Below are 26,376 nucleotides of genomic sequence, written 5' to 3'. Positions count from 1 at the left end.
CAACTATCGGAACTCTGCAAGATGCTCATGGAAGCATTCACGAAGGAGAAACTCATGGAGAAGTCCCTTGAGGACTGAAACAATCCCTGGGGAAGTTCTTGAAAAAATGCTCAAAGGAATTTTTGAAGGTGGCCTTGAAGGAATTTGTAGAGAAATCCCAAGTGTTTTGCTATTAGCATGACGTTAGTTTGAATTGAATACTTGTGAAATTGGTGTTGCAGTAGCACATAACTGCACTCCATAGCAGCATATGGTTCTACAAAGTCCTTCTTTTCCCTACCAGAACCGGTCCAAGCATATCTAAAAAAAAATAGCATGCTGTTTTTGTATTACATGAATAAACATCACATAATTTAGCCATTCAACCAAGCATTTTAGGGGCCCCACAAAAATCTCTTATGGTTGCTACACATCTGAAAAACTGTTCGAAAACACAAAAAAAAGTTTTTTGTACATCGCTTTTGTAGCTCCGAGGGCCTCCACATCCGCTCCGGCCTGGGCCTCCACAAAATTTAAAAATATTTACTGAAATTTGCATGAACTGGGACGAACTTTGAAACGATCGCAAACAAGCCAATCTAGAGTGCGGTGAACAAATGTGCTCAATAATTGTCAAATTGGCAGGACAACTTTTCCTGGGACAGCAAGTCAAAATTCTCTTTTTTAATTTCAGAATAAAAATGGCATCCTCAACGCGGGATTTTATAGATCCGGAAACTGAAAGCTTTGTGACGTACGAAAGCAGCATCAAGTCTGGAACTCACGGCGAAGTTTACCAAAAGCAACTGGCTCTAGTACTATTGCTAAGGCTGACACGAGAAAGGAAGAACTTTCACTTAGCGTATGAACTGACATCCGCGGAAAAGTTCGATGACGTGGTGCTGTACGATGAGACAGCCAAGCAATGGATTTTTCTACAATCAAAACATGCCGACGGCAAAGATTCGAAGATAGATCTGAATGGCTTGCTACCAAAAACGCATCGAGAGAAAGGAGATTTCAGTTTGTACAAATATTTCACTTCTTACATGATAATTCGAAATAGATTCAAAGGCAAAATCAACATAGTGCTATTCACCAACAAAAAACTAGATGAAAAGTTGAAAACTGCAGAAGATTGCTTGGCGGTCCAGGATCGAAAATTAGATGAATATCTTCGCTTTACATCTGAAGGAGCAACCCAAAAATCACTCACACCGACTGAATCTACAATACAATCAATCGTGGAATACACTAACAAAGATTTATATTCCCTGAAGGACGCTATCAAGCAACTTTTTACTAGAGGAATCATTACAGATCAGCTTCTAAAGTACAAAGCATATTTGAAAGACATTTTGAAGGAGTCGGGAAACTGTCAAATAAGATTCACAGATACTTTTAACGAATCACTGATTTTCATTTCTGAATTATACAAAAGGCTTCAACCAGAGCTACAGAATTTGAAACCTATTGGTAAATCACCAGAACTCGATGTCAATGAAAAAGAATGTGGTTTTACAAATTTGCAATCAGTGGAATTCAAACATCTAGCTGATGCCATCAAAAACCTTTTTCATAGAGGAATAGTGTCCGACTATTTAAAGAAGTACGAAAATCTTTTAGCTTTGATCCTGACAACGACTGCACATGGCCAGCTAGCATTCAAAGAAACATTCAATAGTGATGTAGTTCCTAAAGCTGAATTGTATAGAATGCTGAAGGCTGAATTGAATGATATGAAAACAGTGATTTCAACGAAGCAGAAGTTTTTCGATGGAAAGGATTCTCGATGCAAACACCATTCACTATTGTTCTATGCGGAGGCATCTGATGTGAGACAATTTTTTGAGCTACTCACTTTATCTGTGGATCAACCGGAAGAATTACAGCCCTTCATCGTCGAGGAGCTGAACTCGTGGATGAGAACGTGGCTGCGACCTGACGTTTTAGGTAAGCTTACCGAATACCATTATAAAAATGCTGTAAAGGATTTGGATGATCATTTTGAAGCAACGTTGAAACGCGATCAAGGTAATTCCAAACCATATTTAAATCAACAATATGTATCACAGTTTTGCAACAAGTTACGGTTGGAAATTGCAAAATTATATCCAGAATTGAATAATATGAACCAGTTATACATTAACAGAGTGCTAATATTTGAAAAAGAGGATAGCGATGAAACACAACATTTAAAAGCATCTCAATTTCATGGATACACAGCATCTGTCTTAAGTCTTAATTTAGAAGATTTTTTTTCCCTTGATGACAATACAACAGAAAATGAACTTGGAATGGACGATAGAGTATTTCTATCTAACAAAACTTGCGAGGAAATGACAGATAGTGAATTTGCAGCAAATCTGATGTTTAAGTTTTCACAGTATCAGTGTTTAGTTTTGACGGCGGACCCTGGAATAGGTAAAACTGAGCTGCTTCAATACCTTGCCCTTGAATACCAAAAACTGAAATCAGGAGCTGTTTATCTTTTTTACCTGAACAGACTGCAAGATTCTGAGGAAGGTTTCGACAATGAAGCATCATTGAATATATTCAAATGTGTGTTATCTGACAAGAATATTATACTGATACAAAAAGCTTTGGAAAATAGGTCCGATGATCACATTACAATACTGTTTGATGGGTATGATGAAATACATAAGAAAAATATTGACAAAATAAATAGACTGATGGAATTATTGTTCACATCAAAACAAATTCAAGTTGTTATAAGTGTTAGAAATCATGAAAAAAAAACATTGCAACGCTTCTTGAAGAAGCATAAGATTAGTGTCGGATACTTTTCATTGGAGCCGTTCAGCAGCGAAAATATTATTGAATACCTTGCACAGTCTTGGAAAGATAAAGTAGGGAGTGATATCGATTTCAAATTTAATTCATATTCCAAATTTTTGGTTGACAAGTTTAATAGCTTGTGCAGAGTTCCATTGATGGTTAAAATGATGTCGAAATTATACAAACAGCGTTTTGAGCAATTCAAAGAAACTAGTATGGTCGATGAAGAAGATGAAATAAGCTATTTAGAAAAAGAATTCTTAGAAGTTGAACACATTTACGAAATTTTTATCGAAAAATGTTTACAATTAAAGATAGAAGATGCATGTCATGGCATTGGCAAAGTTGATCCAAATAAACAAATTTTCGATGGGTTTTATCTTGATCATCAACTACTAGCAATAGAATTTCTTGATGTTGGTGAGCTTAAATTTATCATAAAAAATCCAAAATATATGAAAAAATGGGACGATATTAAAAAAAAACCACCTGAACCAGTTTGAAAAATCCATTTTACTGAATTTTATTGACGGTAAGTTTTCGTTTTCTCATCATTCTTATGCTGAATATTTTGTTGCGACCTTCCTATGGGATGATTTTATCAACTTGAAAAACATTGTCAAAAATATTTTAACTTGTTTTACAGGAATAAGAAAGTTTTTCATTAAAATAATCGAAAAAAACATTAAATTTTTCATAGAAAAAATCGCCCATGAGACGTCCTTTGATTCAAAAGATGTTGTTTTCTGGGCATGTGAAAGTAATGCCGTAGAGTTGTTGAAATATGTGCTTTCAAAGATCAGAAATTTTGTTTTGTTTAAGCCAAAGCCGGCCAAAATGCTTCACATTGCCATTAAAAACGGCAGTGACAAAATATGTTCCTACTTGATCGATGACTGTAAAGTACATCCTGATGTTAAGTATCATGGTGGTCTAGCTCCTCTACATTCGGCTATAATATACGGACATATATATTTAGTACAACTACTGCTGAGAAAAGGAGCTGATTTAAACATTCGAAATACAGCGGGATGGTCAGTTCTACATTATGCAGTTCATCGCAAACAAATAGCTATTACAAATTTTTTGATCGATATAGGCACAGATGTGAACTCCATAACCAAAAACAAATGGAATGCACTTCACATAGCTTGTAATAATGGCGATGCTGATATGACGAGAATGTTGATACAAAGAGGTGCACGGCACTATGTAACGACAAACAAAGGTAAAACTCCTATGAATTTAGCTGCGGCTGGAGGACACACAGAAGTTGTTATCATTTTAATTGAAAAAATGATTGATACTTTTATTTTCAACAGGACAATTGGCGATGTATTCTGGGGTTTTGCTATGGATGGTTATGACGCTTTGAAGGAAATGCTAATAAGGGGATATAAAGAACTGCCTGCACTATCAAGGTATTTTGTAGATCTCGACATTGTAGCTTGGGAACGAATAATTGAAAAACTAGAAAGATTGATCAACGATGGTGAACCGAATCGTAAAAGGTTAACAGTTCTACATCTAGCCGCATCTGAAGGTTTCTGTATCGTTGTGGAATTACTACTTAGTAAAGGTGCTAACGTAAACGCTGTGGATAAAAATAAATGCACACCGCTTCATTCTGCATGTCAGAATGGTCATAAAATGATTGCGGAATTATTGTTGAGAGAAGAAGCCAAAATTGATGCATTGAATTATGGGAACTGTACACCGCTTCATTTTGCATGTAAGAATGGTCATGTCGAGGTTGTGGAATTATTGTTGAGAGAAAAAGCCAATATTGATGCATTGAATGATGGGAACTATACACCGCTTCATTTTGCATGTAAGTATGGTCATGAAAAGATTGTGGAATTATTGTTGAGAGAAAAAGCCAATATTGATGCATTGAATGATAAGAACTCTACAACACTTCATTATGCATGTAAGATTGGTCGTAAAAAGATTGTGGAATTATTGTTGAGAGAAAAAGCCAATATTGATGCATTGAATTATAAGAACTGTACACCACTTCATTATGCATGTCAGAATGGTCATGTCGAGATTGTGGAATTATTGTTGAGAGAAAAAGCCAATATTGATGCATTGAATGATAGGAACTTTACACCGCTTCATTTTGCATGTCTGTATGGTCATAAAAAGATTGTGGAATTATTGTTGAGAGAAAAAGCCAATATTGAAGCATTGAATGATGAGAACTTTACACCGCTTTATTTTGCATGTAAGAATGGTCATGACGAAATTGTGGAATTATTGTGGAGAGAAAAAGCCAATATTGATGCATAGAATGATGGGAACTGTACACCGCTTCATTTTGTATGTAAGAATGGCCATAAAAAGATTGTGGAATTATTGTTGAGAGAAAAAGCCAATATTGAAGCATTGAATGACTGGGACTGTACGCCGCTTCTTTTGGCATGTTTGTATGGTCATAACGTGATTGCGAAAATATTGTTGAGAGAAAAAGCCAATATTGATGCATTGGATCTCAATAGATGGACACCACTTCATTTGACATGTGTAAGTGGTCTTAAAGAGGTTGTAAATATTTTTGTAGGAGATGGAGTCAACATTTGCACAAACGATTACAATGACCTGACACCGCTTCATTTGGCATGACAAAATGGTCATAAAGAGGTTGTGCAAATATTATTGCGTTGCGTTGCGTTGCGTTGCGTGGTAACGGAGTAATTCGTAGATTGCATACTGAAAGTTGTCATGTTAGAACTTTTATACTTCTAATCTAATTGCTTATGGAATGCTATTTGGGAAGGAATAGCTATCCAATCAGAGGTTGAAGTAAAAAAGACATGAGAACTTCCATTGCCGGCCCCGCCCATCTTCCCCGTTACGAGGATAGGAAAGGATGTGATGATATGGCACCTACTTTACAAAAGGTCAGCGACTCACCGACACTCCCATAGGTGTCAAGGAATTGGATATTTGGAATGGGGTGATTTGAGAATCACTATAAGCGAGTGATACGACAACAATCAGATTGTGTAGGTATATTGGGGTAAATCATGTAGATGTGTTGGAGTGAGTGAAGTTCATTTAGTATATTTAAACACCAACGTTGGGAGTGACATAGCTAAGAAATTTTGTCACTCCATGGGCCTTTTTGCTTCCGGGATGGTGTAACGAACTTTCAGTTCGTTGCATTTTTGTAAATATTTAAAATGTAAATTTAGCTTAAGTAAAATGAATTCTTTAAAAATAATTTGAAATATCCTAAAGTTCCACCATCACTTGTACCGCGAATTCAAGCTTTTTCTCTCTGCGCTCAAGCACTCAAGCAGCGTCTCACATGGATTAGATGAGTGCTAAAGAAAGTTGTAACATGTGACCGCAAATGCAAGCGCATGTGATCACATCACAGCGTTGGTTGGTGGCCATCGACCTGTGGGAAACCTTTTCAGGATTTGTTGACCCCGGGAATTCGTTAATGAGAATTCTCTCCGATATTCTGATGCGCTCGGCTGGTGAAATCGTTGCAATACGAAGTATCTAATTTCTCTTGGACACAATAGACTGTTAGACGGAGTAAAGGGAATTTAGAGACTTCGTCAAGTCAAATCCGGTAGCGAAGATCGTGGAAAATATTCGCGCTTTATCTGAGGGTTTCTGGCTGTGACTCGTTCACTTTGATCTGCATTGTGGAAGAGGCAGGAGTAGTTCAGTTTTAGTTCCGCGTCGTGAGGTGTAATTTTCAGGTGTGAATAGTAACATGTGATGTCCCTTAGGTTATTTATTCAAGTTCAATTCTTCTCTCCTAGATAGTTAAAGAAAATCGCTGTAAATTTGTGCGATCGTGCTAAACCGTGCTAGCGATAGGAAGTGTGCGAGTGTGGAAATCGAGTTAAACAGGTAATTCACGTGCTTGAATTGTGTGGTATGCTTACGGTTAACATAGTGGCATTCTCTATCAGTTTGTGGCAAGCGTGCCAGCCCGCCACCCCACCATTTTCCGTTGGGAACTATTCCTGACCCCACTCTGCAGCTTCGAAGATCCCGGCCAGTGCAACACGTGGCCGAAGGGGGCCGCGCCCGTCAATTCCGCGCCCCAGACAGGGCAGAAGGCAGCAGCGAACAGCAACAGTTTTTCCCGCTTACGGTGACGACCGCGAGTGAAAGTAGAAGCCCACAAATCGTGTGTGAGGCGCCGACGGCGCCTGAAAGTAGCGTGAAGCGTAGACGTCCGTTGTCCGACAGGAAAGCGCGCACGCGTGCCAGAAATGTGCTGCAGGTAAGCGTCGACCGAATCAACCCGCCAGTGTCGTAAGTCAGCAGCGTCCCCCGACGCGCCGCACCTCAGCACCGTACGACCCACCCACCGTTTCGCAGCGTCGATCAGAAGCGCTGTAGAGCCACAGCGTCCCCCGACGCGCGCCCCGACGATAGCGTCCACAGCGTCGGTGAGCCGAGCAGAGTCATCGTCTGGCGAGCATCCGTCCCCGTCGTGCTGATATGGTACCGTGAGTAAATGCATGCAAATCAGTGAAAGTCCCATGCGCATGGTGTAGATTTTTTTGCCCGCTCCCGATTGTTAGTTCGAGACGCGTGGCGGCGGCTATTTTTGGTTTGACCATAGCCGGAGTTAAAGTGAATGCCCACACCGCACAAGAGCACGTGATAGGAAAGCATTAGGAAGGTATAGAATAACGAATTGGAGAGTATGTACATATAGAGTAAGAGAAGGAGAGAGAATGTTTAATGTCGGTAAAGTAGGCCTACGAGTTAAATATAGGAATGAATTTGCTGAAGTGGAGATGAGTGTCTTTTGAATAAAATAGCAAGGGTACCACAGACAAACCGACCTGTGTTTGAGTTTTTGAGCGAGAAGAGGTAATGTAGGGGAGGTTTCATGTTACTCGGTGTCGTTTTCTAGTTTGTTCCTTTATTTTATTTTACTGGGGAGGTTGGCTCCGAATCCAACCAAGGACTTCTCCCTAATCTTCCATAAAACAGTGAGGGGTTTACGTGTGCAGCCAGCCAGTGATGAGAACAGGCGTAAATGTGGTCTAGACTATCGGCTAGGTTCTCTTTATTCAGTTTAGCAGTCTGGAGTATAATCCAAGGGAGGGTCTTTGTTTTGCAACGACGTAGCCAGACGTACTTCGTGCTTTCTGTCCAGTAATTGGACCCAAAAATACTTTCCCTCGAGAGGTCTCAGGCCGGGCAACCCTGAAAACAGGTAGATGGTCTCCTTCCGGAGTGGCGCATAAGCCATCTGCTAACGTTACCGGAAAGCACGTTCAAACGAACGGTTACATTTCAGCACGACGGGGACGGATGCTCGCCAGACGATGACTCTGCTCGGCTCACCGACGCTGTGGACGCTATCGTCGGGGCGCGCGTCGGGGGACGCTGTGGCTCTACAGCGCTTCTGATCGACGCTGCGAAACGGTGGGTGGGTCGTACGGTGCTGAGGTGCGGCGCGTCGGGGGACGCTGCTGACTTACGACACTGGCGGGTTGATTCGGTCGACGCTTACCTGCAGCACATTTCTGGCACGCGTGCGCGCTTTCCTGTCGGACAACGGACGTCTACGCTTCACGCTACTTTCAGGCGCCGTCGGCGCCTCACACACGATTTGTGGGCTTCTACTTTCACTCGCGGTCGTCACCGTAAGCGGGAAAAACTGTTGCTGTTCGCTGCTGCCTTCTGCCCTGTCTGGGGCGCGGAATTGACGGGCGCGGCCCCCTTCGGCCACGTGTTGCACTGGCCGGGATCTTCGAAGCTGCAGAGTGGGGTCAGGAATAGTTCCCAACGGAAAATGGTGGGGTGGCGGGCTGGCACGCTTGCCACAAACTGATAGAGAATGCCACTATGTTAACCGTAAGCATACCACACAATTCAAGCACGTGAATTACCTGTTTAACTCGATTTCCACACTCGCACACTTCCTATCGCTAGCACGGTTTAGCACGATCGCACAAATTTACAGCGATTTTCTTTAACTATCTAGGAGAGAAGAATTGAACTTGAATAAATAACCTAAGGGACATCACATGTTACTATTCACACCTGAAAATTACATCTCACGACGCGGAACTAAAACTGAACTACTCCTGCCTCTTCCACAATGCAGATCAAAGTGAACGAGTCACAGCCAGAAACCCTCAGATAAAGCGCGAATATTTTCCACGATCTTCGCTACCGGATTTGACTTGACGAAGTCTCTAAATTCCCTTTACTCCGTCTAACAGTCTATTGTGTCCAAGAGAAATTAGATACTTCGTATTGCAACGATTTCACCAGCCGAGCGCATCAGAATATCGGAGAGAATTCTCATTAACGAATTCCCGGGGTCAACAAATCCTGAAAAGGTTTCCCACAGGTCGATGGCCACCAACCAACGCTGTGATGTGATCACATGCGCTTGCATTTGCGGTCACATGTTACAACTTTCTTTAGCACTCATCTAATCCATGTGAGACGCTGCTTGAGTGCTTGAGCGCAGAGAGAAAAAGCTTGAATTCGCGGTACAAGTGATGGTGGAACTTTAGGATATTTCAAATTATTTTTAAAGAATTCATTTTACTTAAGCTAAATTTACATTTTAAATATTTACAAAAATGCAACGAACTGAAAGTTCGTTACAATGGGGCACAGGCATTTACACTGTGTCCTGGCTAACAAGCCTAGGCTTAACCGCCATTGATCGGTCTCTGAAATGATAAGAAACATGATATGTGGATGGGGAAATGCAAGTAGGGAAGGGATAACTACTTATCGAAATGTCAGCGACTCACCGACGCTCTCGAAAATAGAAAGGAAATAGGATTTTGGTACATGAATGATCAGGAATTCAGTATAATTAAGTTATGCGATATATATGTATGTAATTTGGCATGTTCCTAGCCCCCTTTGTGTTTGTGGAGTTACAAAAGTACATAAACGTGTGTAAAACGAGCAAAGCGTTAACAACCGTTTCCAATTGCATTTCTTACACAGAATAATTAGGTACAAAAAAGCAAATTATACGATAAAAGGAACATTCTCACCGAGTTTACACGATGAATAACAGCCACAGCATCCCAAGGCAACTTTTGTTCAGCATAAGGAACCAACATTTTCCTATGACGGTCTGTTCTGCAAGAATGCTTCCCGTCTTAACTTTTTCTTCCTTTTGCCCAAGGTTTCTCCTTGCCTTTGCAGATTGACCATACACACAAAACGGAATCATAAAATAAAAGCACCACGAAATGTTCCGAGAACCGGGGAAAAACTTGCGCAACGAACGCTGTAGACAAGGAGCAGTGAGTGTCCAGGAGTAATTTTCACTCTTCATGTTGTCACGAAAATTTTCTAGATCTGTGAAACACCTCCCGGGCACGCGTTGGCACAGTACACTTCCGGCGGATTTCGTTACCGATATTGTATTTCCATTCGATAGAACCAGAACCACGAAGATTCATCTGTCGACCGTGGAACTAATGGACATTCTCTTCATTGATCTGCCTCAATAGTAAAAGGCCTTAAATCAAAAATTCGCGAACACGAAAAAAATGACAGCGCAAAAATTAAACACCCGCACGCGCTCGCGGACTGCTGCGATCAAAGAGGTTGTGCAAATATTATTGTCAGAAAAAGCCAACATTGACGCATCGAATAACAATATAGACTGTTTCAGAAATTATAAATACACTTTGTTTATTAAATAAAATAAACTGTTCTAATGATTTTTCCCAACTTCTTCCAGAATATAGCATATTATACTCCATATTTTTGTATTTCCTTTCAATTGTCTTGATATTTTGAAGAACAGTCGAATTCTCTAACAATGAACTTCATTCTCCAAATTTCCATTTGCACAATGGAGTTTTTAAAGATTTCAACATTGTTTATAACTACATACCAAGAATTATCTACATTTTTATCACATTCGCTTTCTCGACAAGTTGTCTAAGGAATGCCTTGATCAAAATCTGGGAAAAGTCGATAAAGGCATTTCCACAACATTTTTTCTGAGATCATGTTTTTTATTTTTTAAGGTTTTTTTACGGAACATAAGAACTACCATACAGTTTTTTAGCTTTCCTGAACGCATTTAAGTTAAACAAATTATTTTTTTCAGTTCATTCGATCCTTTGGATGGCAAAGCTTGCCATACCGTAGAAACGAATGTAGTAAGCAGTAATTAAGACATTCGTTTGCTTAACGTTTGTTCCTACTGGTGTTGTTGAGAAATTTGAAACAAAAATTTTTGTATTGAAAAGGCCCGTAATAGTGATTCTTGATCAAATATTCCAATAAAAATTACTCAAACCAATCGAGAAATATCTTTTCTTATCGATACAGTAACTTTTATTTTGTTTGGAAATAAAATATTTTATTTGTGAGATTTTTTTCTTTTCTACCATGCTACATTTTTTGACCACATTGTGCAACTTCAAATTTTAATCATCTAGTTTACAGAGCCCTATTTTTTTACTTTCACAAGAAACATCAACAAAATTGGTATTATTTGCTTCGTTAGCATGTTTACTACAAGAACTAGAAGAAACTTTTTTGGACAGTGTGCTCAATTTGAAATGTCGGTCAATCGTTAGTGTATTTATAATTTCTGAAACAGTCTATAGCTTGACACCGCTACATTTTGCATGCCAAAATGGTCATAAATGAAAAGCGGCGCAAGGAAGAACACGAGCGAACACGACCGAAGTGGAAAAATACTCGCGGGGGCTTTCACAAGAGCGAACAAGAAAAACAACTTTCTCTGTTAGAAGTTCAACTGGTAGTGAATTGGCTTCTTTAGTGGTGTTGAGATAATTCCATATTCGGAATCTGCATGCCAAACTGGGCCGAAATCCAAATTTTCATGAATTTTGGTGCCCGGGAACCTATTTAAAAATCAATTTGAACTTTGTATGGGAGCGATTTGTCGGAACACCCCTCGTCGCATTTTGTACTGGGCGGAGCTGTCAAGCAGTTGCTCAGCTGTCAAAAGGTGATTTCAAAAAATCTCTTTGAAATTGATTTTAGGCACCAAAATAAAGTTCTAAAAATCTGAAAAAAAATCATAGTGGCTCAGAAAAAGATGCTCTTTCGTATGAAATCGAAAAAACAATACGTTTTTCTAAATTTAAAAACCCAATTGTATTTGTCAGAAAGAGCAGTTACAGAGTTGCCATATGGGCTGATTTATCAAGGTTTATATAAAAGGGGAATCGGATGGTTACTACACTGTTAATACCCCCCTTCAAGCCGATAACCTTATTAGGCTTCGTAGCTTCTCATATTGTGGTCTCGGTAGTCCTTTAGTCATTATGTCGGCTATCTGGGCTTTCGAAGCCACGTACTCCAACTGGATGGTTCTTTTCTGGATTTCTTCGCGTACGAAATGAAATCGCACGTCTACATGCTTCAGCCGCTTGGTAGGCTTATCCTCTTCAGCAATACTGATGCATGCTTGATTGTCTTCTCGGATTATGACAGGTTCGGACACATCGATGTTGAAGTCTTGTAACAGCATCCGCAGCCACAGCGCCTCCTTAACAGCTACACTCAGTGAGGCGTACCCTGATAAAACATATCATAAAAATACGATAAATTTTATTGTTACAACACCATTTTTTCGAAAAATATTCACCATTAAACGTATTGTAATTTTCACGGCACACTCACCATCACCCGTATTGTTCTGTACCATTCGGCGAATGGTAAATGGCACTTTTACAATAAAAAATGGTGGTCGTTATGTATCTTAACCATAAAATTTTGAGAAATTTTTCATACACTTTTTCGCGAAAAACAATAGAATGTATTGTGTTTTTATGAGACATTTTTAGGGCAATTTTCAAAAGAAAACAATATATCTTAATGTTTATTCATTGTTCTTACAATACAAATACAATTAATTGAATGGCGTCAAATGAATCGTTATTACAATAAAAATACCATAATATTTGTTGTTATTTCTAAGCAGTTTTCGCTTTTGAAAATCCATAGAATTTATATTTCCCGCTAACATTTATATCCAGCATTTACGAACACTAACGGCCGCCAGAATGATATGCACATTTTATGATAAGAATCAAACACTCTGATGTCTGTTTGGTATGTATTGCTTGACAGCTGTTGATAAGATCTATCATCAATCTTATCAAATAACTGCCAAATATCACAAGTCAGACTTCAGGTCGTATGATCCATACCATACATCGTTCACAATTCATGTGGCCATTAGTATCTGTAAATGCTGGAGAAAAATGTTACCGAGAAATATGAATTCTAAGGGTTTTCAAAGGCGAAATCTGTTTACATAACAATAAATGTTATTGCATGTTTATTTTACCATTGGTTCAATTGACCCCATTAAACTATTTGTATTGTTATCAATGGTAGTTTACTATTTACTAAATTCTTTTAATTAATTGGAAAACATTAGAAAAATCATTGTTCATCTTTTTCTTGTCGTAACGTCCTCACTTGGCTAAAATCTGCATTTCAGCTAGTTTTCTAGAAGTACTTCCTCAGTTATTCATTGAGAGCTTCCTCTGACAACACGGCTTGACGTCTGTCAGTCGTTGAAGTTTTAGCGAATAACATTCGATAACCGAAACATTACTGTACTCAAATTTAAAACGACAACTATAAAAAAATATGTCAAGTGATTTTGTATTTGATTATACAAACATTATCCAAGCAACAATAATATTTATTGTTATTTATTTGCTACGAATTGTTTTTAAGTGTAATTGAGAAATAAACTCTTTTTTAATAAAAAGTCCATGAGAACTTTGCATGCACTTTGCAACTATTTAAAAACAACTTAAATTAATTTTTACTGATAGTAACTTTAAATTATTATAGAACTATTGAAAAACAATCGAATCAATTAGTCACTAATAAAGCTAATGTTCACTTATTGTACGAACTATATGGGCTTGATTTCTATTGTAAAAAGTAACAATATATCTACTATGTATTTTATTGTGAACAATAAAACCAGTCATATGTTAATAATATTTACCATGTAATGAATGGTAATTTTTTATCCGGGTACTCCGCCTCGGCAGATGACAACGCGACAGTTTTTTGCTTCTGCGTTAACCAGGATACGTTTGCTTGGTAAACCCGAAATACGAATCCCGATGTTAATTTCCGATCGCAAACATCGCTTGTCCAATCGTAGTCAGCAAATCCTTCGATAGTGGCACACGTCTCGTCCCTCCTGTACACCAGTTTCAAGTCCAATGTACCCTTAATGTACCGCAGGATACGTTTGGCGTGATTCCAGTGATCGTCAGTCGCACAGGTTTGGAAAGCACTAAAATAATTGACAGCAGCGCACAAATCAGGTCTGGACGTGACGGTAACGTAGGTCAGGCAACCAATCAACTTTCGATATGGATGAGTAGTGTACTTGGAAGGGTCGTTACACTTCTCAAGCTTGAGGCCTGTTGCCAACGGTGTTTGTTTCGGCTTGCAGTATGTCATGCCGAAGCGAGCTAGATTTTCGAGGTAACTCCGCTGGCTAATTTCCAAAATGCCTTCATCCTTACGCCTCTCAGCTTTGGCGACGACTGTTTGGTAGACTTTTTGGGTATTTTTGTGGCGTTTCAGTCTTTTCGGGGATCAAAAACAACTATATGTTTTTGATCCCCGAAAAGACTGAAACGCCACAAAAATACCCAAAAAGCTTACGCCTCTTCACGGTCAGTCCCAGAAACGTGCTAATCTCGTTCATGTCGCTCATTTCGAACTCGTCCTTCAGTTTGGCTTTCAGATCTCGAATCGTTTCCAACGATCGGCTGGCGATTAAAATGTCGTCTTCATAGATGATCATATACACCTCCTCTTCATCAACGATCGAGATATACAGACAGTTATCCACATTGCTGCGCTTGAACCCAAGACTCGTGACGAAATCGTGAAATCTTGAATTCCCGGCATGGGATGCTTGCTTTGGGCCGTAAATGGACTTCTGCAGCTTGGCAATCAGGTTTCCTGCACCGAATTCTTCCGGTAGACGCATGTATATCTCTTGTTCTAGCAATCCGTTAAGAAACGCAGTCTTCACGTCAAGCTGGTGAAGATGCATCCCTTTTTGATTGGCAATGGCCAGTAAAAAACGCAGCGTCGCGTGTTTGGCCACCGCACAGTGGGACGAAATCAAAAGAAGTGGGACATGGGTATTTACTCAGAAACTATTGGATTTAGCGTTATGTGGTCTTCTACAATGTTTCTTTATTTTACAAGTACTTTATTTTGATGTAATAAAATTTCACTTAAGGGTGGTATACACTTAGATAAAAAAATTAACTTTTTTATTTTACGTCAAAATTGAAAAATGTCTAAGAAAACATTGTAGATAATGTATTTAGAAGAAACTTTGTCGAAGACCAAAAAAATCGATCTCGTAGTTTAACAAAGTTATAGGCCAAAAATGGTGTATATGTCCCTTAAAATCGATTTTTCGAAATATCTTTTTAGAATGAATTTTCCCAGTTTTCCAATGTCCAGGAAAGTTGTAGATACTGCAAAAATACACATTTTTTCTGAAGACAGCAAATGGCTATCTTTTCGTTTAAAAGACTTAGGAATGTTTTTCTTACTTTTTTATACCAACTTTAGGGGGATAGATCATACAGAATAGCGGCTATTAGCAGCTAATTTCCACGTTATGTTTTGCATGAACTTACACCCTTTCGATACATATGCAAAACACAACGGGATCGAGCGGGATTCACTACACTTTTTCAACTTTTGTATCTTAAGATTTTAACACAAATACCCCACTTAACAAACAGTATGTTTGAAAGATGATTTCAAAACATTTTTTTTATTTTGTATTTGATTAGTAAAGTTGTAGGTGCATAGAAATACACTACCCGGTATAAGTATAGACCTACAAAAAATATTGCAGCAATATTGCATCACATTGACTGACCTCAATATCTGCAAATCCTGAGGACTTACAAAGATGCTGTCTTCAGCAAAGTTTTTAAGCCCAAATAAGCAACAACTTTTCTGGAGGCGGTATTTTTGTACGTGTTCTGGTTTTAGATATATCGAGGTCAGTCAGAGTGTGTCAGAGTGAAATTTTTGAAAGTGATTTCAAACCAATCTAATATTTAATATTCAAAGGTCAGAGCTGTTTACTGTTTAGTTTAATGTTGATTTGAAGGAGAAAAGTGATACATACATACATACATTTATTTGTTCAACATCACATTTAAGACAAGACATAATCAACAATAGTACGCCACAATACTCGGTTTGTGGCTGCCGCTCTCATCCTCGGTCGCGCCCAATGCTCGCTAGGTCACGCTCCACCGGGCCCGCCCATCGTGCTCTCTGTGATCTACACCTTCTTGTGCCAACCGCGGTAGTAGAAAAAATATTATCTCCAAATAACTGTTTTTCTAATTTGTCTTTATTCTTATTAGTTCTCAGGATTTGATGTTTTTTACATAATCGAGCTCTGCAATCTGGTCTATTTGGTAAAACCGTGTATTTTTGAGCATCAACAACTTTGCAGATCAAAGGCAAAATAAAAAAAAATGAAAAAATCTTTTAAACATACTGTTTGTTAAGTGGGGTATTTGTGTTAAAATCTTACGATACATAAATTGAAAAAGTGTAGTGAATCCCGCTCGATCCCGTTGTGATTTGCATATGTATCGAAAGGGTGTAAGTTCATGCAAAACATAACGTGGAAATTAGCTGCTAATAGCCGCTATTCTGTATGATCTATCCCCCTAAAGTTGGTATAAAAAAGTAAGAAAAACATTCCTAAGTCTTTTAAACGAAAAGATAGCCATTTGCTGTCTTCAGAAAAAATGTTTATTTTTGCAGTATCTACAATTTTCCTGAACATTGGAAAACTGGGAAAATTCATTCTAAAAAGATATTTCGAAAAATCGATTTTAAGGGACATATACACCATTTTTGCCCTATAACTTTGTTAAACTGCGAGATAGAATTTTTTGGTCTTCGACAAAGTTTCTTCTAAATACATTATCTACAATGTTTTCTTAGACATTTTTCAATTTTGACGTAAAATAAAAAAGTTAATTTTTTTATCTGAGTGTATACCACCCTTAAGTGAAATTTTATTACATCAAAATAAAGCACTTGTAAAATGAAGAAACATTGTAGAAGACCACATAACGCTAAATCCAATAGTTTCTGAGTAAATACCCATGTCCCACTTTTTTTGATTTCGTCCCACTGTGCACCGGCGCGTAGGTACTCTCGTAATCAAAACCTTTGCGTTGAGAGAAACCTCTGGCTACGAGCCGTGCCTTGAAGCGGTCGATTCCGCTAGCATCGTTCCGCTTTATCTTAAATATCCATTTACTGTCAATGATATTCTTACCTGGAGGTGGTGATGCCAGGGTCCAAGTCTTGTTTTTGATGAGAGAGTCCATTTCGTCGGTAATGGCTGCTTGCCACTGCGGCCAATCCGGCCGCTACCTGAGGCCGGCCACTGTAGCCGGCAGATCCTCGACGAAGCTTTCAGCACACATGGCAGTTTCGCACAACTCGTAACAATCATGCCATACTGGTCTCCGCTTCTCACGGCCACTACGACGCACTGGAAGTTGCTCCTGCTGCCCAGGCTGTTCCGCTTCTGATTCTTCTTCGTATGCACTGACCACATCGTCTTCGAGCTCATCGGGAGCTACACTACTTTGGTCAATCGTCTCTTCAAGCATCACTTCCCTCTTCTGAACACTCGGTTCCACTTCAAGTTTGCCACCGAACATGGTGGATTCATCGAACACCACATCCCTACCGATCACTATCTTCTGCCGCGTTTCGTCCCATAGTCGATACCCATTGATAAAACTTCTTGCACTTAGAGTCCAACTTCGACCTGAGTTCTTTCGGAACATGCAGGTACGCGGCACTTCCAAAGACCTTCAGCTTCGATACATCCGGTTTTCGACCAGTCCAAAGTTCGTACGGCGTCTTCTTCTCTGCCACCGCCGACGTTGGGCACCGGTTGGTCAAGTATGTAGCGGTATACACAGCTTCACCCAACATCTTCTTACCAAATCCGCTTTGGCTAACAATGCCCTGGCCCGCTCCATCAGCGTACGGTTCATCCGTTCGGAGACACCGTTTTGCTCCGGTGTGTACGGAACCGTTAACTCCATAGAAATTCCCTTTTCCCGACAGAACGAGCGCATTTCAGGCCAAACATTTCAATAGGTCCTATCTGCATTTGAGAGGCTCTCTTTGTTCACTTTCTCTTTCAGTTATTGCAATATAATGGTACAATTTTTAAATGTTTTTGCAGTACAAATCAAAAGACGATTGTTTTGACCATCGTTCAATGCAAGGAGACAATCTTAATTCAAATAAACAGCTGAGTTATTAACGGAAGAGAGGGAAACCAAAGAGAGCCTCTCTTCTGCAGATTGGACCTTTAGACATGTTTCGCCTGAATTTCTACACCGATGTACTCACCGCCGTTATCTGTACGCAGACGTGCTATTCTGGTACCAAAATGAGCCGTGACGAGAGCTTCGTACTCGCGGAAGCAAGTAGAGTAATTCGCTAATTGTCGAACACTACCCAAATGTTGAACAGTTTCTGAATATTTTATTATAAATCTTACTGAAGTAACTTTCATCCAACGTAAACATATGATGTAGATGCATATACATGTGGGTAACGATATTGCTCTAATTAATTTACAAAATTATACATGTTTTATGTCAAAAAAATTGATTGAAAATTTAGTACTGCTGATGACACGAAAACTGCACAATAGGACAGATCGGTGAAGTACTAGATTTGTAGTAATGAGCTGAATTTTAGTATGGTGAGAAGGTCAATTCTCCGTTTCTGCAATGAAATGGTGCAAAAAGCGTGGGTATTATGATTATTTGCCTAATTTGATGCTGTTTGAGCAAAACTTCGGGCAACAGTGTTGTTGTTTTCTTCATTTCTTGCAACATAAACAACATAGTTATCCAAAGTTTTGCTCAAACAGCATCAAATTAGGCAAGGAATCATAATACCCACGCTTTTTGTACCATTTCATTGCAGAAACAGAGAACTGACCTTCTCACCATACAAAAAATCAGCTCATTACTACAAATCTAGTACTACACCGAACGTGCCCCATTCTTAAGATTAATGTTAAGAAATTGCTGTTACGAAATAAGCCTTGCGGGCAAATCAACCACAAATATCAAAGGCACACCATAGTTACAAGAACTGGAAGGATGTCCTTAACAGTTTAACATTGTTTAAAATCACATTTTCATTGTAATTTAATTTGAAAAAAATATTTTTCTTATCACACTATCATTATGCATCCATGATCCAATTGTTGAACACTGGCATAACCTACGATGTTAGCATGACTGTTAGATTTTTTTTCCCTTTACCTAACCGTGCATTTCATGGGGTTTCAAGGGCGTTCCAGGGATGTTCTAGGGGTGTTCCAGTGGGCTTCAGAAAGATTCCAGTAGTTTTCAATGGGTTTCAAGGGCATTCCAGAGTTGTTCAAGAGGAATTCAGAGTGTTAAGGGGGTCCCAGGAGTATTTCAAGGCGTTCCGGGAGGTTCAGGAGCAACCCACGTGTTTTCAAGGGATTTCAGGGTAGTTCCACGAGTGTTCTTGGGGGTTGAGTGGGTCCCATGGCCCATGGGTTTCCAGAAGTGTTTCAAGGGCTTTTAAAGGCATACTTTTCTTATGTCGTTTTTGCTTCTAATCAAATCTTTTCAGCCATTTTTGCATCTAGTCATGTTTAAAACGATTTTAGTCCACTAGAGCTCTCTTCGAATGAGTGATTCCTTGTCATTTAAATGAATTGTCACTAGCTCGGACTAGCTGGGCACAAAACACGAAAAACCCGGAAAAAAAAACCGCCAGAGTGAAAAATTATCGGATGTCGGGTAAAAGTAGGGTCAAATTTTATCAAATGTTGGACCACTGTTGGACTCACATCGGATAACTGTTGGGTCTATGTTGGGTTTGGTGGCCAAAATAAAAACAGATGAATGATAGGTTGATGTCGGGTTATACGTCATCATTTACGAACAAAGCTTCAACCGTTCAACAATTGGCGAAAACCGTCCAACATTAGGATGAGCTAGCTTAAGGAAGCGTTCAACATTTGGGTTACAGACTTCCAATACAAATGTTCTATTTTCTCTTAGAAAATGGAATTTAAGGGAATACAAATTCAATGGGCAGTATAAGGGATGAGTAGATTTAGAAATTAAATAGATATTTTTTAAATAAAATGGAATTATGAAGGGAAAAAAGAAAGAAAATAAAAATTCCAGTACTAACCGTTCAACAATTGGCGAATTACCCTAATCACCTCATCCTTCGTGGACATCAAATAGATGATCGCGAAATGCGAAAAATCATCAATAAAAGATACGAAAAAAACGCTTACCGTTCCAAGTGCGGGGTGTCATCGGTCCACATACGTGACTATGTATTAGTTCTAGCGGCCGCCGTGAACGCCGCTCCTCCCCGGAAGCAAACGGCAACTTTGCTATTTTCCCGGACAGACACGGTTCACATACAACAGTTTCTGCATCGAAATCCGTCAGCTTCAGTCCGTCAACCATCTCACACTTCACCAGTTCACGCAAACTGTCACAGCCCACATGACCGAACCTCTGGTGCCATAGTACCGCATTACGCGACACTTTACCCGAGAGCATGGTGTAGTGAATGTGCCTTGCCAAATAATTATTTGAAATTAGTTGAGCGTGCCTTCTTGCAGTACTAGACTGACTGCGAAAGCCATTGATGATGATGATGAATGAGTCGAGAACGCGCGCTTGTTTGTCCTGGAAGTTGGGCTCTTTATTCTTGCACATGAATGAAAGGGGAGAAACATTATAGAGGTCAAAAGGAGAAAGGGCTAACGGTTGGCTGACTGCGATGCTCGAACAGAATGATGGGCAAAGTGTGCGTGCGAATGGACAGCGAGAGAGTGAGTGAGAGTGGGTAATGCTAAATGAATGGATGTACGGATAAGGCTATGATATGTGTATGTGAGAGCAGGACGGGGATGAGTTTTGAAAAGCGTTCGAGAGAAATGTGGTTGAAAACTTTACTCATTCTGTTGGCTATATTTCTGGGTAACGAACGTGTGTGAAGTTTTTGTGAGTTATTGAACGCCAAAAGAAAATCGTGGACTCTACACGATTTACCTTGAGGCGCGTGTGATAGATTTTATTAATTTAGGATTCGGGCGTAACGAAAAAAAAACGAAAGTATACTACACATGGCTGACCCCATTTCATTGCGCTTACAGAAAATGTACAGTTCGTAAAGTTTGCCTTTCAATCGACCAACGGCCAGTACGTCACCATTCTTCTTCACTTCGGCTTTTTCTTCTTCGAAACAGACCTGGAGACCCGCCTTTGCAATTCGCTTTACCGAAAAAAGATTGCAACTCAACCCCGGCAGGTAGAGCACGTCCTTCGCTTCACACTTCTTCACTGTACCATCGACGACCGTATACATAATCACATCGCCACAATACTCAGCCAACAGTTTCTGCCCGTTTGCCACAACGATCTCGACCGGACGTTCCACCCGCCGCATCACTGAAAAATACCGCGAGTCGCACAGCATGTGATCGGTGGCCCCCGAATCTAAAAACCAACCGACACGCACTAGATCGTCATCTGCTGCTGCAACGAAAGCTATTTCCGGACGATCTTCTTCCGCACCTACGTGCGCCTTCTGTCGCCGTGCATCGCTTCTCGGTTTCGGCGTTTTGTTTTCGCTATTCACTTTTTGTTTCTCATTGTCACCACGATCGGATTCCCGGCAGTTTGCCTTTTTATGCCCATACTTCCCACACTGAAAGCACTGCAACTTCTTCTTCTTACCCTACGTCTCCACTAGACAGAAATGTCTTGCCATTTTGCTGCCAGAAAGAGAAACAGAAATGATCAACACCGTTGCTTTCCATGCAAACAGCGAGAGAACATTTCTGTCATGACACATCTGTCCAGCAAAATGGCAAGACATTTCTGTCTAGTGGAGACGTCGGGTTAAGCCTGCTAGCCATCGCCACACCATCACCAATACCACCATTTGCTTCTTCACCTGCTTCTGTGTTACGCCGCTTCAGCTCAACGTCCAACAGCCGCTTCTTGACGAAGTCCATCGTGACGCCGTCGGGTAGCGTTTCAATCGCCGTCACGACCGAATCGAACGATGGGGGTAGTGTCAAAAGCAAGTGACACACAGCGTCGGATTACTCGACGGTCGCTCCGCTTTCTTTCAATGAATTACCTACATCGGCTGTTTTCCTACTCTCCGCATCGACCAATGTGGCGCTAGCTTCTATGCGCGAAAAGTCGCTAAAAGTAAATCGCAAAAATATTGTATGGCGAATACCATCCAAGGGCAAATTCTTCAAAGTGGAACACATTATTCGAAAAAATATTTGGTAGTGGTTGTGCACAATGGTGACCACTATTAAGCCTACCAAATATTTTTTCAGTAAGAGCTTTGTATTTCAAGTAATTCAAGTTTAGATGCTTTTCACCATACAAAATAAAATGGATTTACTCCTGCTGATCAACTGTGGGTATGCGCCAAGCGGGTAGTCCATTCACGTATCAACTTGTCGAACCGCAAAAGATGCTCCGACATCCGGCCCCCTCCACGTACCGCAACGTGAGGAGCTTCTTCCGGAGGTACAACTGACCAGCCACACCGCGACGTTCGAAAACGTTTTGCAGTGTGCTCCAAATCTGCTTTGGTGTGCGGCAATCCTTAACTACCCGAATAAAAAATACAGTGGAAAAACCGAACGTTGTATTGTAACAGTACTATTTAAAACCATATTTTTACAATAGACACTACTGTAAAAATAAAAATACAAAAACAGTAAAATGTAATGTAAACACCATACAGTAAATTGTAAATAAGATTTTTACAATATACTATACGGGTGGTGAGGTATCGTAACAATATAAAAAATATTTTTCTCCATATATATTTTTTTGCAAAACCATACATTATATTGTAAATGAATGGACTACCTGCTTTGCGCGCATCCACAGTTGATCAGCAGGAGTAAATCAATTTAATTTTGTATGGCGAAAAGCATCTAAACTTGAATTACTTGAAATAGAAAACTTTTCCCGAAAAAATATTTGGTAGGCTTAATTGTGGTCACCATTGTGCACAACCACTACCAAATATTTTTTCGAATAATGTATTCCACTTCGATAAATTTGCCTTCAGATGCTATTCGCCATACAATATTTTTGCGATTTACTTTTAGCGATTTTTCGCGCATAGAAGCTAGCGCCACATTGGTCGATGCGGAGAGTAGGAAAACAGCCGATGTAGTTAATTCATTGTTATAAATACTGATACGTGGGTTTTAATAAACCGTACATTGTATGGTACACATATGGTTTCAAACAATAAAATGTACCGTAAATATATTGTTTTTAATTGTAGTTTCAGTACTGGTTATACATTTAATTAAATGGTTTTGGAATGGTTCTCTTTTGATATGTTGTGTTGGTTTACATTACATAAACCATATAATGTTATATTATCTTGTCATTTTCCTCCTGTTAATGGCATCTCAGGCTTACTAGCATTATGAGATACGCTTTGGGAATTCTCCAGAGCGTTTTGGATAACCCTTCATATATTGGATCGCCCACGTCCAAGTCTGAGTCGAGGTCTGAGTAGTCTCTGATTGCATTAACAGTTGAAGCTTAGGCTCCCACGCCCCACCAGCGAGATAACTGGGTTTCGCAAACTAAGCATTATTTGTGGCAACACTTTGAGCGGCATGATGGAACTATGCCGAGCGCGCTAAGTATTATTAGACCACTAATGTAGTTGCATAAAGTGGGTGACGAGGTACATAAGTATCATTACAGCGTGCTTTACCGTTATTGCAATATTGAGGCTCCAGTTTGACTAAAGTTCGAAGGAAATACATAACAACTCATGAGAAAACTGTCAAGTTCGATTCAAGTATAAGTTAGGTTAAAAAGCGAACCCGCAGACGAACCTATACTAAAAGTCATTTCAGTGTTCAGTCCAGTCCATGTGTTAAAGATGGCTCTATTTGATTCGCTTTTCACCCTACACCCTATGGTTAGTTTTTATCCGGGTAGCTCCAACTGGTTATCGTCGATCGCTTGGACGATGAACGATTTGCACTTCTTCTCACTAGCTTTTCTTTCCGCGAACTCTTTCTCCTTCTACCTTTTCACAACAGCCCAATCCGCTTGCTGCACTTCCAACTCCGGGACCTCTTCCGCGTCGCGCACTAGACAATCAAGGAGATCGTGCATATCGAGCACCGCACACTGGGGCAGGATTGAAAATACATTAATATCGACCATGTCCATAGAAATATTTTCTCTGAAGACACCAAATGAGGATCTCGACATCTCGACGAGCTAGAGGTTTTTTCCATGTATTTTCAATCCTGCCCCAGTGTGCACCGTCTCCATACGAAATTTCCAGTTATGGAAATTATTCCCGTCGAACGCGATTACTTTCGATTTTTCTTCCATGCTGGAGCCCACAACCTGAAAAGCGGCGCAAGGAAGAACGCGAGCGAACACGGCCGAAGTGGAAAAATACTCGCGGGGGCTTTCACAAGAGCGAACAAGAAAAACAATTTTCTCTGTTAGGAGTTCAACTGGTAGTGAATTGTATTTGTCAGAAAGAGCAGTTACAGAGTTGCCAGATGGGCTGATTTATCAAGGTTTATATAAAAGAGGAATCAGATGGTTACTACACTGTTAATAATAAAGAGGTTGTGGAAATATTGATAAGAAAAAATGCCAATATTAGTGCCATTTACACTTATCAATAAGTTGATTCAACCAAGAGGTTCAATCTTTCCTTCAACTTCATCAAGAAACACAATTTGATGGAAATATTGCTAAATGTATTGCATGCATTTTTTATTGAGGAGAACATGGATGATAATGTTGAATCTTGATATAAATACTGACCAACCTGCAAAAGCGAGGTTTGAGGTTGGTGGTCATATCCTCAATATTTCCCCTCCGAAAGATTGATCCAACCGATCCAACCACCACTATCATCCAGTTTGACCAAACCATCAAGATCATCCAAGTTCGTCAAACTTTCCCCTCGAGTTGTTTGATTCGATCTATCCAGCAGGGCAAAAGAGTCAGCAGATTAAGCGAAGACCATTCCATCAGTGAGGAAGAGATAGCAATTCACCAACGTTCAGCGCGTGGTTCACGGCGTTCATGGTGGCCAGTTCAATTAAATTTTATGGAATGCTTTGAAAGAAAATTTCTAGAAATAAAGTGTCACGTTTTTGCTTTGTAAATATAATAAAGACTTGATCATTAGAAAAGTGCAAATTTCGATACTTCGCTTGTGTATTAAATTCCATTAATAATTATGAAAAAATTACTACGCCATATTCGATTTTTTTTTGTAAGCATTCATAAACTCTTATCTATTGAACCCAATCTCTCCGATTAGCATGATGAATTGTTAAATAGTGGATCTATTTACTAATTTATCATGCTTTTTTCCCTAATGTCTTGAGAAGGTAAATGTTTTTAATTACTAACACAAGTTATGAACTTCTATCGTTGAATCAAAATATTTCATACAAAATGGAGCTTAAACAGTATTGACAGTTAGGTTCGAACAAGTTTTAATTTTTGCTAATGTCTTAGTAAATATGTATAGCAGTATAGGTTTGGAAAACAAAGGCTGATAAGAGGTTATTGCCATATTGATTTGTTTGTTTCGTCTATAATTGAAAATGTTTGCTTTATCCGTTATTATTAAAACAGGTTTCTCTATAGCTAGATTGATGATTACTGAACGATAATTAAATTATATGTCCTGAGAGTGACTTTGGGAATTTTTGGCAGTTTTTCTCTCTTTGCCATAAGGGGTTTTTGTCGTCCGAATAGCTTGAAACAGTTTCATTGGCAAAGATGTGACGCCAACTTGAGGTTTATCAGACTTTAGATAACACGAAGAGAACAAATCTGTCAAAAATATACTGAGTTTCCCTATATAGTTCTAGCATTTTATACTAAAGGCACTAGAAAACCGCATATGCGTTAGTGGAAATAAAATAAAATAGAACATGATAAACCAATGTTAAATATTGAACATTATTCCTAAATAATCTAATGAAATTTACGATGCCCAACTTACTTTTTAAGCTCAAATGTTTATTTGGCAGCGCTTTCTTGTTTCCTTTATTCCACCATTCCATCAATTATTTCTTTCTCAAGGATTATTGATGAAATCACGAGGATCAAACCAAGTATCAATCTAATATCTTCGACATTACCCATTTCCAGAGAGATAGAGCTAGCCGAGGTTCGAGCAGAGAGAAAATCTCCCGGCAGTATGAGAGAAGTTAATGCATGAAGATAGAAAAAAAAAACAAGTGTCCGTGCATGCTTATCATACGTGCACAGCTAGCAAAGCAAAGCCTTTTATTGAATCAAGGCGTCGTCGGTGGGTGCGCGGTTGATTTTCATTCCTACCGATCCCAATGCCAATAATGCGGAAGATAATGTATACAATGCATTTCTGTAAATTTTGAATTTATGTTGTTTTTAATAAATTTTCTATTTACATTATTTCTTCTTCTAA

The 26,376-nt window shown here is 39.4% G+C and overlaps 1 protein-coding gene across 4 annotated transcripts in view; it reads left to right on the top strand.

Moving 5' to 3' along the window:
• LOC115256689 (ankyrin-3) overlaps positions 1 to 26,376 on the top strand; it is a 97,225-nt gene that overhangs the window by 10,251 nt on the left and 60,598 nt on the right. The window contains exon 3 of one of the 4 annotated variants that reach the window (XM_062844572.1): positions 674 to 5,795. The exons of 2 other annotated variants lie outside the window; for them this stretch is intronic. In XM_062844572.1, the coding sequence (XP_062700556.1) occupies positions 3,616 to 5,070 (1,455 nt within the window). In that variant the 5' untranslated portion in view covers positions 674 to 3,615 and the 3' untranslated portion in view covers positions 5,071 to 5,795. Of the gene's footprint in view, positions 1 to 673; positions 5,796 to 26,376 lie in introns of those variants that run through there. One more of the 4 variants, XM_062844571.1, reaches the window with a different exon arrangement.

The sequence above is a fragment of the Aedes albopictus genome, chromosome 1 (assembly GCF_035046485.1).
Source record: "Aedes albopictus strain Foshan chromosome 1, AalbF5, whole genome shotgun sequence".
Taxonomy (NCBI): domain Eukaryota; kingdom Metazoa; phylum Arthropoda; class Insecta; order Diptera; family Culicidae; genus Aedes; species Aedes albopictus.
The sequence above is the reverse complement of the archived record's forward strand: the minus strand, read 5'-3'. Positions and strand labels throughout refer to the sequence as shown.